General features: G+C 38.9%; 2 protein-coding genes across 2 annotated transcripts; both read left to right on the top strand.

Moving 5' to 3' along the window:
• The first annotated feature begins 4,405 nt into the window (after nt 1-4,405).
• Nucleotides 4,406-10,271, top strand: LOC146449225 (mannose-P-dolichol utilization defect 1 protein-like). The gene is made up of 5 exons (XM_085101522.1): nt 4,406-4,550; nt 4,687-4,752; nt 5,409-5,541; nt 7,452-7,656; nt 8,718-10,271. Exons 1-5 carry the CDS (start codon nt 4,454-4,456, stop codon nt 8,949-8,951), a joined length of 735 nt encoding a protein of 244 aa, XP_084957648.1. The 5' UTR covers nt 4,406-4,453; the 3' UTR covers nt 8,952-10,271.
• Nucleotides 10,272-10,629: 358 nt separating this feature from the next.
• On the top strand, nt 10,630-15,683 carry LOC146449224 (mannose-P-dolichol utilization defect 1 protein-like). Its single transcript, XM_085101530.1, has 6 exons — nt 10,630-10,846; nt 11,018-11,083; nt 12,010-12,058; nt 13,587-13,670; nt 14,507-14,711; nt 15,085-15,683. The coding sequence occupies exons 1-6, from the start codon at nt 10,750-10,752 to the stop codon at nt 15,316-15,318; spliced, it is 735 nt and encodes a 244-aa protein (XP_084957656.1). The 5' UTR covers nt 10,630-10,749; the 3' UTR covers nt 15,319-15,683.
• The last annotated feature ends 254 nt before the right edge of the window (nt 15,684-15,937 follow it).

The raw sequence follows: 15,937 nt of genomic DNA, 5'->3' as shown, positions 1-15,937 counted from the left end.
TTTGTTCATGGCGCGAGCTGTGGGGATCTGCGATCCACCTTAACATTATTGAGTTTGACAAACACATAAAAGTAATCCAAACTGTGGCTATCGTTTTTTGTATTGCTTTTTTGTTTGAGACTCGTAAGATCTTGAATCTTGGATCGACTAAATGATACAACTGACGTCATATTGGTTTTGATTCTTCAAAGTGTAACAAAACTGTAACTTTATATATACAAATAAACTAGATTAACTTTCCCTGGTTAATCAATTACCATATGGCCTTCGAAAAACCGGTTGTTAGGCTGGTTTGTCAATGATACTAAGTGTAAGCGTCAATACTTCTAAATGTCGCTATTGTCATGATACAATTACAAATGTCGTTATTGTCATTACACAAACAAACGTTCTGCTCTTGCGATATGAACCCTCTACTCACTCTCACATTAATTTGGAATCTTAAAACTGCAACACAACTGTAACTGTAAATAATCTGGATTAACTTTTATGAATTTGCCAAAGTGGCTTATAAAAAACCGGAATCTAGACTTTAACTTTAACTAGCGAGCAGTTTCCTTCCTTCACCCCCCCACCTTTTTTTTTTTTGGTGGGCAGGGAAAAAATGTTTTTCCTTTTTCTCGTTTGTATTTGGGATTTGAGCATGTTGCATTTCGAATCTTCATTTCTAATTCTCTCTAGGGTAAGAGGAAAAAGAAAGAAAAAAGTTCACTGCCTTCAGTTTATAATTTCTTTCAATTTCAGATTTCAGTTTTTCCCTTCCTTGTAATCAGAGTTCCATTAATAGAAAACGGAACATAAAAATAAACAACAAACATGTTTTTAGTAACTAAAATATGCTGGTATCACTTATATTCGAGAGATAATTCTCACGACAGTAAGCTCTAGTGTATTTGCCGTTGCCGATTAAGGCATTTCAATGGTCGAATCGTCCAACTGAGTAAAGCTTGAGGTTGGCCGCTGATAAGATTGGTCCTTAAAATTTTTAACGGACGTGCGTAAATAAAGCTGAAGTAACGTGTACTGGGACTTCAGTGGCACAAACAATTACAGCTGACGATAAAATTATCAATTCAATTCGAAAAACAAACTTAGCACATAAATTTTTTGCGACACTTTCTAATTTTGCATATTTCGTGAAAACGGGAAAATTCAGTCACGAAAATTAAATTAAGTGACTTGCCGTGCAAGCCTTTAGAAAATTGGCCAAAGTCAAGTGCTGCGATGTACACTTCAAAATCTCGAAATTCACGTGTCGCGAAAAATTCATTTAATAATGTACACATGCCAACGAATCTCATGTTAGTGGTGGTATTCACTGTAGTCATGTTGGTGCTTACAAGCGGAACTATACTGAACGAGGATGCACAGGGGGAAATTTCCGTCCTTTGCTGCATGCAATTACGATGACATTTCTATTTTTATGTAATTTTTTTTCAGTTTGCGCTCGCACCAATATGATACCGTGAAAATAACCTGCATGGATTACATCTTGACTTGTATCCCCCTCAAGAAAATTAAGGCATCGGTCTCTAGTTATTTACTTGAAAAAATGAGAGGGTGGCCTATCATCTAAAGATTTAGCCGTAACTTCGTGGGACTTTGGCAGAGTAACATGGTTGCAAATGTCAAAGTATTGACATACACGATGTATGTAAATTGAGTTACGTGGTACGGCCGTAACGTCGTGAGACTTTGGAGAGTAACATGGTTGCAAATGTCAACATATATGAGAGTCTATGAGAGTATATGAGAGTCTAGATCCACGTCTGTTAAACTCACCCCCCACCCCCACCTCTCACCCCTCACCCCCACCCTCACCCCCCACCCCTCACCCCTCACCCCCCACCCCTCACCCCCCACCCCCCACCCCTCACCCCCGGAATAGACCTGCCGCTTCACGCGTGGCTAAGAAACGCAGTAATAACAGAAAGAGTTGCTTGTTTGTGATCACAGCCTACTATACGTAAAATATAATCTTACTCTACAAATAAAATCACGATATAGTACCATTTTATTGCTGTATTGATTATCATCGTAATTTCCGATATCGTTCTGTCGCGTCAGCCACCCCCTCTTCAAAAATCCTGGATCCGCCCCTGAAGAAGTTCCTTCATGTTTTAATACCCGTGGCTGTCTTGCTACAGGGAAAGACTTCTTCTTTCTCCGATCTGACACAAAAATCTTTGGTAGCGACAATTATACAAGTCTCATGCACGGGATGGAAGGGGTAACGCGCCCTCCTTATGTCTAGTTTTGTGAGTTTTGACTAGGGACATAAGCGGAAGCGAAAGCATACGACTTTAAGTCGTTGAAAACAGGCCCGAAATACACACATAAGCATGGTGCTTTGAACAGCCACCTTTTAATAAATGCATGTGACAGCTTATGCAAAAGAGACCAAGAAGGATTGTTATATTATTAGATGTAATAGTCCTTTCTGGTTATGCTTTGCATATGTGGTTTTCCCTAGCATAAGAGGAACATAATCATAATAGGAAGCATAACAAAAAGGGAAATTTTGGATTTTTATAAGCTTTTATACTTCTGCTTATATGCTCGCTTTGACAATGACATAGCGATGTTATGCATATATGAAAGAAATGTGATGGTATATTTCCAGCCTGGTGAATGAATGAGAATGATGATTATTCAAGAAAGTGACGCAGGCATAGTCGGAAAAAAGAAATCCGAGTGCTCCTATCAGGAGTCGAACCTAAGACCTTCCGATTACTAGTTCGGATGCTCTACCACTGAGCTACAGGAGACTCGTGGGAGCTAAGGCCACTCGGATTTCTTTTTTCCGAGTATGCCTGCGTCACTTTCTTGAATAATCATCATTCTCGTTATGCATATACTTGTGCATATTTCGCTAGTGAAACGAACCAGGCTTTAATATAATAATCAACCATTCGCAACCATGCTTAATGAAAGACTCAAAAGCAAAACCTTTTCAAAAAGCGCCGCCCATCATGATCTTTACTGTAACGCTCAAGTCGACGATGAGTAGAACTTTTTAAATTTAGTTAACGCACTTCCTAAGAATCAAATGACAAAAGCTTTTTCATTTTTGTGACGTGCATTAATTTCTAAGGGAAATCGTTTTCCTAATAAACTAAGGGAACGAACGTTTAGAGTTATAGCTTGTGCATCATTTGAACTTTCCATTGTTGCCACTGATTTATGCAGAAAGTTACGTAATATATTGTAACTAAGTTTGAACATTAGCCGTCAATATTTGTTGTTCGGTGTTTGTTGATCATGTAAACAGTATAGGAATTGCCACTAAATACTACATGTGACGTTGTTCGATATTTGTTGATCATGTAAATGGCATATAGGAATTGCAGAATGACGTTTTCGAAATGTCTTGTTCTATGAGAGGGTATCGGTGTTTTTTCCCAACGGAATCATGACTTATTGTTCCACTACAATATGGGATAAAGGTGTGTGTTTTGTTTAAATTATTACACTAGTATCAGAGCTGAAAATACGAGTAGAACCAAGGACGCCGTAATCTGGATTCCAAATTATTGGAATCCGGAATCCAGAGGCATGGAATCCGGAATCCAGTGAATCCAGAGGGTCGGGATCCGGAATCCAGAGGGATGGAATCCGGAATCCAATACCTCTGTGGATTCCGTTACATGGGGCGATACAGGCCTACTGATGTTTTTTATACTTATAACCACGTACACCACAGGTTTTATAAAAGAGTTGTTAACTTTTTGCTTATCATTCCCTGAAAAATCTAGACAGCGCCACCTGGAGTAATAAAAGAGTGAAGTTCCTTTCACAATCATGTCTCAATCGCTGTATTAAGTAATTGGTGAGATGTAAACAATAATCACCATAGACCCTAAGATTTTTTGCCTAGAATAATTTTGGACCAGTCTTAATACCCTGTTTTTTTCTTTATAAGAACCTTTTTTATAAGAACGTCGAGGCTGAGATTAACCAAAATTTTAAGAACGTATTAAGAAAATTCCTCAGGCTGAGAGTCGATTAAGAACGTTTTTATTTTGCTAATCTGTATATAAAATCAAGGTAACAAATGGAAATTAACCAAAATACTTAAGGGGATGTTTTGTATAACATTAACAATGGTGACACACATCTCGGTTTGTCATAATCAGCAGTTCTTCATACCATATCTCTACAGGCAATGTACTTTGATAGGTTTCCTGGTCACGTCCTCATTTATTTACTGAAATACATGTAGTGTATACCATGTAATTTAAGAACATCTTAAGAACGTTTTCAGCCTCAAATTGCAATGAAAAATAAGAACGTTCAGCCTCAGCTCCAAAATTAGACGTTCTTAGGAAAAACGCAGTGTATACTTCGGTACCGGGAATATTTTCACAGTAGAGTAGACTGGGAACAAGTCCTTGTGGAAAGATCATTAGAGCTTACATAACGCCCATGCTGGAGTTCAGACGTGGACTTCAAGATGGCGGTCGGTGAATTTTTCTTCACTCCTTTGGTTCTCTTCATCGTCCCTAAATACTGCCACGATGAGTTTTTTATCAACTTGAACTTCTTTCACGGTATGTTAAATACCATTTTAACAGCTGTGGACTTGCATGTTTTGGTAAAAACGTTGTGAATTTCTATACTGAGCTTGCGCATAATTTGCGATTTCAAAGCGGGTTAAGTTATAAAGCTTACACTTTGACCTTTTAGTGCCCTGTCTGAAGATCGCACTCAGCAAAGTTTTGGGCTATGGCATTGTGGCTGGATCGGCAATGAGTAAGTTCTTAAGTACTGGTGGCAGTTTATTTTGAATTTAGTTTGACTTTATAAAAATCATACTGATCAAAATATAGTGACAAAGGTTAAAGGCAGGGGTGCCAAGATCGTCCTTGTGTATTTGTTTTGATTTCAACTTTCCTAGCTTTAACAACTACCATATAACAGGGGAATTTCAATTAAATGTCAACCTTGGAGCATTTTATGCATGTACAGTAAAATTGGAAATCCTTTTGTCCTTGTGATGTCAGTGAAGTTTGAGGCGGGGCTATTAGAGGGATTTTTAATTCAAAAATACCTTTTATTTTTGCTTGATCTGGCTCGGAAATCAATTTAAATTAAGTTTACCTTCTCTTAGGGAGGTAAAATTGTTAGTTTCTTGCCTTGGAATCTTGTCGGAATTCAAAACAATTTCAATGGCTTTTCTTTGATTGACTCCACCTAAACGTAATTTTATCCGATTCTTTTGAATGCCGTAGGGCACATGTTATCGATAACCGCTATAACATTCTTACTAGTTTTAGTGTGACCAATGTGTTTATGTCACTACCCAATGGAACACCCAAACTGAGGTAATTAAATGTTTAGAATGGCTGGCATGACCTTGAATTTAGTTGTATTTACCTTCAAGATTGTGTATGCCCTTCTCTTTGTAGTAAAAATCCCTCAAATAATCAAGATTGTACAAGCATCAAGTGTGGAAGGCCTCAGCTTGCTGTCTTTTCTTCTTGAGTTGGTAGCGTTGACTTCTACTGCAGCTTATAGTTTTGCCAAGGGTTTTCCATTCAGGTATAAAACTATTGTGTATACACTGTAGGTATCACCAACCTGTTCAAATAATGATCCTTCAATAAGGACTTGAATGTCAGTATACTGTGTACTTTGTGGCATAGAATAAACTGCTGGAAATATTTCATTCAGTATAGCTTAGTGAGATTATATAATTTATGAGGCTCTCTTATAATCTAAAGATAATAAATTAAGACAGTTCTCCTTTAAATTTTTACATAGAATAATTACGACTACAAAAGAGTTGAAAAGATATAAATTGTCTGATCTCTGTCCTCGCCCCAGTAAAAATAAAGGTGTGATCACGCCGTGATCACGGGTGTGATCACTGGGTGTGATCACGCCGTGATCACGCGTAAAAACTTTTTACACGTGATCACGCCGTCACTGTTGAGAATCACGGTCACTGGAGTGATCACACCGTGATCACGGCTGTGATCACTCCAATCACTCCTTGCTGAAGGCGTGGTCAAGGTGAAAGGAGTGATCACGCCCGTGATCACAGGCGTGATCTGTGATCACGCTGTGATCACAAAATATTTGTACTGGGGCGATGTTCTAATCCCGATTCCATCGAGCACACTTTCATTAATTGTCTTGATTCCACTTCTTTCTACAACCTTACACTTGAGTGGTTCAATAGTATGCATAATACAGAGATAGATCTCTCTAGCAATCAACTTGCTTGTTATATGTTCATGGAGAACCTCTTTACTTCAAACTTGACTATTCCCCAAAAATGCAGACTAGACATACTTCTTCTATATCAGAAAAAATATATTTATCGCTGTAAAGTATGGGAAAAGAACCTTGATCTTAGTGATTTTATTAACAAGATTTATTTGCAATGGAAATAATTTAGAAAACTGTGGCATCCTGTAATCTCTCTATTTAGTAGATGGCATTGAGAAATGTTAAAGTAATAGAATGTATTATAACTGTAATAATGGAGAAAACTTTAACTTTAACTAACCCCCTCCCCCCCACAATTCTTTGGTTTCTGCACATGAACTCCTCTTACATGTAGCCTTTTCAATTCCAAGAGAACTCAACTCAAGTGCAAAATAGGGAAAAATTAAATTTGTAAATGTTAAAAAAAAGAACACCATGATACGAAAGTCCTGCTTGGTAGCTTTCGTTTGAATGGTCCCACTTTAGGATTTCATCCCGCACAGACTCAAAAGTTAGAACCACCTTGTTTAACATAATAAACAGCACCACAGGAAAGTAATGCTTGGTAGCTTTCATTTGAATGGCTACACTTTAGGATTTCATCTACAGACTCAAAAGTTAGAACCACCTTGTACAGCATAATAAACAGCACCACAGGAAAGTACTGCTCAGTAGCTTTCATTTGAATGGTCACACTTTAGGATTTCATCCACTGACTCAAAAGTTAGAACCACCTTGTACAGCATAATAAACAGCACCACAGGAAAGTACTGCTCAGTAGCTTTCATTTGATGGTCACACTTTAGGATTTCATCCACAGACTCAAAAGTTAGAATCACCTTGTACAGCATAATAAACAGCACCACAGGAAAGTACTGCTCAGTAGCTTTCATTAGAATGGTCACACTTTAGGATTTTATCCACAGACTCAAAAGTTAGAACCACCTTGTTTAACATAATAAACAATACCTCAAGAAAGTACTACTCAGTAGCTTTCATTTGAATGGTCACACCTTAGGATTTCATCCACAGACTCAAAAGTTAGAACCACCTTGTACAGCATAATAAACAGCACCACAGGAAAGTACTGCTCAGTAGCTTTCATGTGAATGATTACACTTAAGACTGAAATGCTGAAGTGTTTTCAATCCTGCACAGTATTATTATAATGAACAGCATCACATTGATTCAATAATTATTATAAAATTGCTCACTTCATTTTGAATTTTCTGTTGCAGTTCTTGTGGTGAAAGTCTGTTCATGTCAATCCAGAATACAGTTCTTGTTTCCATGTACTTTTACTACACAAACAAACCCCTGCTCTCTGTCCTGTTTCCTGTCCTGTATGGTGGCATCGTTTATGTTCTAGTGTCTGGTTTGACTCCCATGTCTGTTCTTGTTCAACTGGTCTCACTGCAAGTTGCCTTTATAGTCATCAGTAGGGTGAGTGGAAACCAAGTTTCAATGCATAAATATAGCTTTCTGTGTTTAATATATAATTTAAACACATACCAGTACGGTGGGCCAGAAGTCTCACGGCAATTTCAATTTCACCGTGACATTTCAATTTCACCACGGCAATTTCAGCTTCATTGTGGGTTATTACCCAGATGGTAATGGGCCTCTAGAATCAAGGCGACTATTTCCGGTTCTTAGGCAGGTTGAAAAAAATTGCCGTGATAGAATTGAAATTGCTGTGGTGAAATTGAAATTGCCATGAATGAAGTTGAAATTGCCGTGAGTGAAGTTGAAATTGCCGTGATGAATTGAAATTGCCATGGTGAAATTGAAATTGCCGTGACACTTTTGGGCCACCGTGCCAATGAGCTTGACTGATTTTCTTTGTTTACCTTATAAACTTGGTCGCTTTGCTTGAATAAACGAAAGGAATCTATCAAGTGGTAGTTCCTCTTTTGTGTACAAATGATGGATTAGAGAATTAACTCTACAGTGTACGTTTAAGTGCTAAACTGAACTACTGAATTTCCCACTGAATGTTAGCGCTAATAAGGAAATGCAGGATTGGACGAGCCAAAGAAAAAATCTCTGACTGCAGCAGGAATCAATCACATGACCTCCTGATTTGATCATCCATTGCTCTACCAACTGAGCTACAAGGCCAGATGGGATCAAGTCGTAGGTGATACTGTTGGTAATTGTGGCAATGTGAATGTCAAGGGAACAATCAAAAATAAGACAGTTGAATCCTGCTTTATGGACACCCACTAAATACAGACACCTTGTTGTTATGGACAGTTTTTCTTGGTCCCACCCATACATTTTCCACTTAATAAGGACACTCCGTAATACAGACACTATTTCGGGTCCAAATGATGTCTGTAATACCAGGTTTTCACTGTAAGCTAATTTCCTGTTTCATTAGCTCTTTGCTCAAATCAATAATAATAATTGGAATCAATTTTGATCTCAACGACAAAAGAAGACACAATACTCTTATAAAAACCTTTCAAATGTTTCACATATTCTTTTGTATTCTTTTAAAGCTTTTGCAGATAGTTTCCAACTTCCGAAATGGCCACACAGGTCAACTGTCATTTATAATGGTTCTGCTGCTGTTCCTTGGAGCGATGGCTCGCATCTTCACCACCATACAGGAGACTGGCGACAAAGTCATGCTTGTGACGTTCCTTTTTTCTACTTCATTAAATGCTACCTTAGTGTTACAAGTTCTGTATTACTGGAATGTCAAGCCTGACTTAAAGAAAAAGCAAGCTTAGTTAGTATCATTCAAAGTCTTGTTAATATTATAAATTTTTGGGTTAGTCTTTTTGGGTTGGTGTTCCTTTTCGTCAATGCATTTTCTGGTTTAGTTGAAGGCCTTTATATCTAGATTGTTTCTCTTTTTGTGTCATCTGAAACAACAGTCTTAGAACAGGGCAATTTATGTTTGTGTTGTATTCTATGAAATGGGCATACTGTATGCTTTTCAATCAATCAATCAATCAATCAATCAATCAATCAATCAATCAATCAATCAATCAATCAATCAATCAATCAATCAATCAATCAATCAATCGCTCGCTCAATCAATCAATCATTATAATTATGGTTACCAATAATTATTTTGAACAAAACAAGATCTGGAAATCAATCTTTTCATCCACTTGCGTAACTGTGTGGATTGCTTGCATTCTGGTCTGACTGAAATTTTCATCCTGATACATCCAGATTATTGTAACAATAGCTTAACCTACTTAATTTGACATCTGAATGTAAAGCTTACAGTACTGTTATTTTCACAGTATTTTCACTCTCCCCCAATTTTTTATTTATTTTAATCCATGGCTTGTTTTCATTGTAAGTTGAGTTTTGCATGGATAAATTGAGTGGATAGTCACCATATTTACTTAAGTATCAGGCTTGAGGGATTTTTGTGTGTGAAGTTTTGGCAGTCTTATTTTCATAATGTTTTATGGGGAATCTATTTTCAGAAGTTTTGTTTAAGTTAGTTTGTGTTTTTCTTAGTTCAGTGGCAGTTGTTGCATGAAAATACAATTTGTTACAGTAAAAAATATTGAAATTATCTTAATTTAAATTTTCCGTCAAAACAACCCTACCTGTAACAGGGGTTTTTAATATAAGTAGATATTCTTAAGACCTGGTCCAAACCCAGAAACTTTCCCTATATATTGTGGATCTCTGAAGGGGTTACTGATTCAATTCAGATGGGTAAGGTTTCTGATTTTATAAATTAGTTAACTGGTAGTTACATTGATGCAATTGCATCAAGAGGACTAGGGTAGTCTTTAACAGTCTTAAGAAACATTGTATTAAAGTGTGTAGCCAATTTGTGTGCATTTTATTTAATGCAAGTGTGACATTGAGTGATAACATAATGTATTTAATAAAAGGAATGGTTTTAAAGTCTGTTGGCCTGTGTTGCAAGCGTTTCTGTAGAGTTGGCTGCACAGGAGAGAAACATGCGTTAACTCCATGGAAATGCTTGCTATGCAGGCTAGGGGTTTGCTTGAGTTTACTTGTTAATTCATTTATTTGAGGATGAAAGATCATAATAAAAATACCATCAAGTAACCAAGTCTTTCTCTCTCTCTAATCTGCCACCTCTGAATAAAACATGTGCTCTCTGGCTCCAAACTCTGACATTGCAAAGAAAAACACGTGAAACGTTTTCTCCTTTACAGTGCCGTAAAATACAAAACAACATGTTTTCAATAATTTGTTGTTGCGTCTCTTGCCTGTTGGACTTTGCAAGGAGCCGTGACCGTTAATCAAATTCGCGTTTCCTGATTGGCTTACTTGTTTCAAAAAAGACAGTTTGTTGGGTGGCCACGGTAATGCGCGTCGCACTGTAAAGTGTAAATCTTTCCAATCCTTTTGCGTCCCTTGTGTTCATACTTACTCCCTTTTTATGTCTGATATTCATTTTGTATTTTTCTACCGTTTCGAGCCGTTAAATACCCTATTACCAGTATCGCGTGACACGACCCTTTTAAAACTGATCAGCGGTCTTATCCGGAGATTAACACAACGAACACATTACACTTTCCTTTTGAGATGTCAGCCGGCGAATTTTTCTTCACTCCTTTGGCTCAATTCATTGTTCCCAAACATTGCCAAGATGAATTCTTCGTTAAGTTAAACTTTTTTCACGGTGAGTTTAAAATAAATACACGCAATGTCATTGCCCTCAATTAGTCTATATTTTGCCTGCTTCCTCGCGTATACATCTACAGAAAATTTCTCATGGTGATGCCCTATTTTCTCGTTTCTACGCCACGGAAGCTAATTAATGATGGCTAACTATTGTGTTGTTTTTCTTTAGTCACTTGTCTGAAGATTGCTCTCAGTAAATGCTTGGGTTACTCTGTCGTCGCTTTAGCAGTTGTAGGTAAGAATAAAATTGTTGCACCAAAAGCAATCTCATTTTTTTAACAGCAATTTTTTGGGGCGAACTGAAAATTGGATTTCTCTTTGGTTAAAATGAGGCGGTGGAAAAACTTTGCAACATGCATGATTCAAAGAAAATGAAATCGTGCGAGGACTTTGATTTTATGTTTAAAAGCGAAAGTGGGTCAAATTTGCAGCGTGCGTGATTCCAAGAAAGTCGAGTCACGCGAAACTCAACGTGGTCACGGAATCACGCGATGCTAAAATAAATATTGCAACCGGACGGGACTCGACTGAAGCAAAAGGAAACGAGAACTGATTTGTAAGCCTTTCATATCGTTCCTCCCTTTTTTAACGCAGTTTTTAATTCCTCAATCCAGTATTCCGAAAATGTTGACGTTCTAAAAGTTTTAAATTTTAAAAACACCCGAAAGTTGCTTAACCCAGTTCGCATGAATGGCAGAGTCACTTCCAAGATTAAACGGAAAGTATTTCAAGCTTCTTTTCAGTTTGCAAAATATTGAATAAAAAAAGCACCATAGTAAAATACCGCTCAATAGCTTTCATCTGGGTAACCACCTTGTACAGCATAATACACAGTTCCACAGGAAAGTACTGCTCAGTAGCTTTCACTTGAATGGTCACACTTTAGGATTTCCTCCACAGACTCAAAGTTAGAACCACCTTGCACAGCATAACAAACAGCACCACAGGAAAGCACTGCTCAGTACCACCTTGTACAACATAATAAACAGCACCACCGGAAAGTACTCTCCCTATTTTTCATCCAAATGGTTGCAAGTTACGGGTTTTGCTTTTCCCACAGATCAGCCTCCAAAGTTCTAATCGCGAACAAAGTAACCAAGTTTACCTCAGTCTCTGAGAGACAGAAACAATAAGTGATTTTTTGTGTGTTCCCGGTTTTAGTTAAACTGCCTCAGATAATCAAGGTTTTACGAGCGTCCAGTGTGGAAGGTCTAAGTAGTGGGGGGGGACAGGGGGGTCAGAACCTCCCGCCTCCCGTACCTTTGTCTCCCGCCTCCCGCCCTTTTTTCGCGTTTCTCCCGTCCCCGAGTAAATTAGAAGGCTTCAAAACCCGTATTAGTCATAAACTGTACCAGGACGTACCATTCGTAGGCCTTTCATTGTTCATTTTTTTACTATATATATTTTGATTAACGTTAACATTATCGATAGGTTAATTTTTGACTAACATGTTCGTCTTGTTTGACGGTTTAACCATTCTTTCAGTGACAACAGTCTTGTCCATCGTGCAGTGTTGCATTTCTTAATCATTCATTTGTTGGGATCATGTAATTCAAATAGGGAAGAAAGACATGGCGAGCTGGCAGCCAAAAGCCCCAGTTAGAAGGTTCGGTATGTCTGCCTAATTCTCGGCGCCTTATTGGGGATCCATCACGTTTACTTGATACACTAATTCAGCGGTTATCTTGATATCTTTCTTGATATCCTTAGTCCCTAAAACTGCGTGAAAAAAATGCTTTTAGTGTGGGAAAAGGTAAAATGAAATTTTAGGACCTGCTTTCAATCCAAGGTTTAAATCTCTGGGTTACTGGTGGTGAATTCTAAGCTCGTTGTTACTGCTCTGAGGAAAGAATTAGTGAATTAAATGCAAAAAGCGTGCGAAATTAAGCCGGGCAAACTGTTCATCAAAACGAAGTCTTCATCAATGTTCCGGGGATGCTGCACTGATCTCCTCCTACTCCTAATCCTACTCCTCTTTTCTATGAAGTCGTTCCTGATTGCTTCACATGCTGTTTAGCTGCCTATTGTAATAGGAATCGATTTTGCCTTGTCCACAAAGAAAAACGGGGTCGTGAAACGAACCACTCTGCACTCTCGACGTGCTCATTGAAACAGCATTCCGTTCGCAAATTCCCATACACCTTACAGCAAAATCTTGATTACTACGGTCTGATTGACGGTCATTGGGAGCTAACTCCCAAGAAGGTCGCCCATGCCCCAGATTTCTAACTACCGTACTGAAAAATTCTAAGAACTAAAATGGTCTTTGACGAACTTGAATTTTTTTATATCTCTGATACTAAATTTACAAGACGCGTACTTGCTCACCTTGCTCACTTCTTTTGAGACTTCTAACAACTTGCGCGGCACTCACACATGTGTATACATGCCACGCTTGACATTTCATGAGCTATGACGTAACACCATGAAAGGGTTAACAATTTAACCGGAAGTAACCCTGTTTATCGCCTGAGCACGAATTTTCGTGTGCTCGGAAATAAAATATTGTGTAAAGCCTCAGAGGACGTTAAATGGAAGACAAATAACATTGTAAAACATTGTTGAGTTCTTTTTTTGATAGTATTCTAACGCATCAATAAGTAAAGAAATTCACCGTTTTGTATTGCTCTCCCGCTTCCCGTCCTCTTAGAACTCCCGCCTCCCGCCCTTTTCTCTCCCGTCTCCCGTACCCCTCCCGCCCCCTATTCTCCCGGGCTCCCGCCCCCCTGTCCCCCTCCACTAAGTATCATCTCGTTTGTCACTGAACTCATGACACAAACAGCAACGTTTAGCTACAGTTGTGCCAGAGGATTTCCATTCAGGTATGTTATTTAGTTTTCATTCAACCAAGGAGCAATAATTTGATAGTAGCTCCGTTCAGAGGTCAGTTGAAGTGAATAATTCCAAAGAATCAAAAGCCAGTCTCTAGTTTCAGCAATTCCAAACTTGCGATGGCTTACGACTTAGTTTATCTACGTTGTACATGTTTTCCCAGCACTTAGTGGCAAATCCCATTGACTCCTGGCTGTTATACAGAGTTACTGGTCTCATTCACTCAGAAACCTTTTAGAGAATCACACCAAAGCCGACCACATGCTGGCAGAAAGGCTGTTTGCCCACGGATTCGCTCTAATGAAGGGTTATAACCGCTCGAGACGTCAGCACTCGAATCTCTCTACTGTGGTCAAATTACCTCATCAACTCTGTTGATAAAACCGTTCGTTCGTTCCTACTCCCAACCGGCGCAGAACCACAGTTTCTTTAGAAACTAACCCCCTTATCCATGTTTAATTTAGACTTACTTTCAGCCATAGTTAATTAGAGGCAATGGTTATGAAACCTGACAAACTTCTTTGTTATATGTTTTTGTTTGACTTTTTGGCCTTGACCCTGCACAAACCACAAAAGAATTTGGAATGTGTTGGAGCAACTGACCAATAGAAACGTTTTTGTTAAGATATTCAACCGTAGTGTGAACGTTAAAACAAAGGATTGTGCAGGATCGCGGCCCTTCCAACATAAATTGCAGCACCATTGTTTTCATGGCAAGGTTTCCTAACCAGTTCCTCAATAAACTATGTTTCAGCACAACAAATTAATTTCCTTCAAGTAAATTGTATTATATATTCACTATAGTTCTCTTTTTTTCTGGTTTCAGTGCCTGGGGCGAAAGTGTAATCAAAGCCAGCCAGACTTCCTTTCTTGTGGTCTTGTTGTTTTACTTCACTAACAGACCCCTGGCTGCGATCTTGTTCCCGTTCCTGTATGGTGCCATCGTTTACATTCTGGTATCTGGTCTAACACCCATGGCTGTCTTGGTTCAACTTGTTTCGCTTAATGTCCTTTTTCTTTTCATAAGTCGAGTGAGTGTTTCTTTCATTTTTCGTTAGTCTCCCTCGCTGCCGTTCTGTGTCCGGTCACGCAACGTTCCTATGGGGAGGAGCTTTGCGTGACGACACTAAAAACGGGTGCGAGATAGACTAATTTTTCCTAAGAGCCATGTACAAAGCTGCCATCGTCGCAGTCAATTCTCTTGGAAAGGTTACCACATTCTTACGGTGCCTTCAGTTCCGTCCCCTTCCCCCTTGGGTTTCAACGGTGAAATGTCGCTATGCATTATTGTTCGTGGAGGATCCAACATTGAACCGGGGTGGGGAGTGGGTTGGGGAGACGAAAAAAATATAGCAGATTAACAAACAATTTCAGCTCATTAATTAGTTCAACTTTCATACTCAGGTTTCACAGATCGCCACCAACTTCCGTAACGGTCATACCGGTCAGCTGTCGTTCGTCATGCTGCTGATGTTATTGTACAGTCACGTGGTGCGCATCTTTACAACTCTGCAGGAGACTGGTGACAAGTACATACTCGCGATTTTCACCACGTCCACCGTATTCAATGTTACCATGGTTTCACAGGTTCTTTATTACTGGAATGTGAAGGTCGATGATCGGAAGAAGAAAGTTTAGTATATAGACACTCGGTGTTAGACTTGTGATCTCTTCAATTCCTATTGTTCCTCGAGTATTTTCCTTTGGCAATTGATTATCCTCGTTCCTAGAACCTGCCACTGAAATAGAGCGCACAGCTCTTCGAACGAAAATGACAATCAACAGAGCTGACTATTGTGGGAGACTGGGCACTGGTATTGCTCCAGCTAGACCACGTGACACGATGTTGAGATGTAAACGCATGTGAGACGGGTGAATATACGTGTTGGACAAAACACCTGACAAAAGCTGTGAATTCTGTGAGCCGTTTGTTGGGACATTTCTTTACGCGGAGGCATTGCCGACAATACTGCACTGTGCATATTTGTCTCTTAATCGTAAAGTAGGGCTTAAAGGGTTAAGCACTCAACACAAGGCATTCTTGAGGTCCTTTCCCATTTCTCATTCATAATTATATCAGTGTATCAAATACACTCATGAGTAGCTTTAAAATGGTAAATCATTCATGGACATCGAGTTTGTAGTCCTGGATCTGGAGAAAACGTCGTTTTGCCTTTGGGGTTAAAGGGCTAAGTTTGCAAGAGGGTTTCATATTCAGTCCCTGACCAACCATCGTTTTGCCAAGCAGAAACTTCTC

This window comes from Pavona decussata, unplaced genomic scaffold, assembly GCF_977016875.1.
Source record: "Pavona decussata unplaced genomic scaffold, jaPavDecu1.1 SCAFFOLD_602, whole genome shotgun sequence".
NCBI lineage: Eukaryota > Metazoa > Cnidaria > Anthozoa > Scleractinia > Agariciidae > Pavona > Pavona decussata.
Note: the sequence above shows the minus strand (reverse complement) of the source record. Positions and strands in the feature narration are given on the sequence as shown.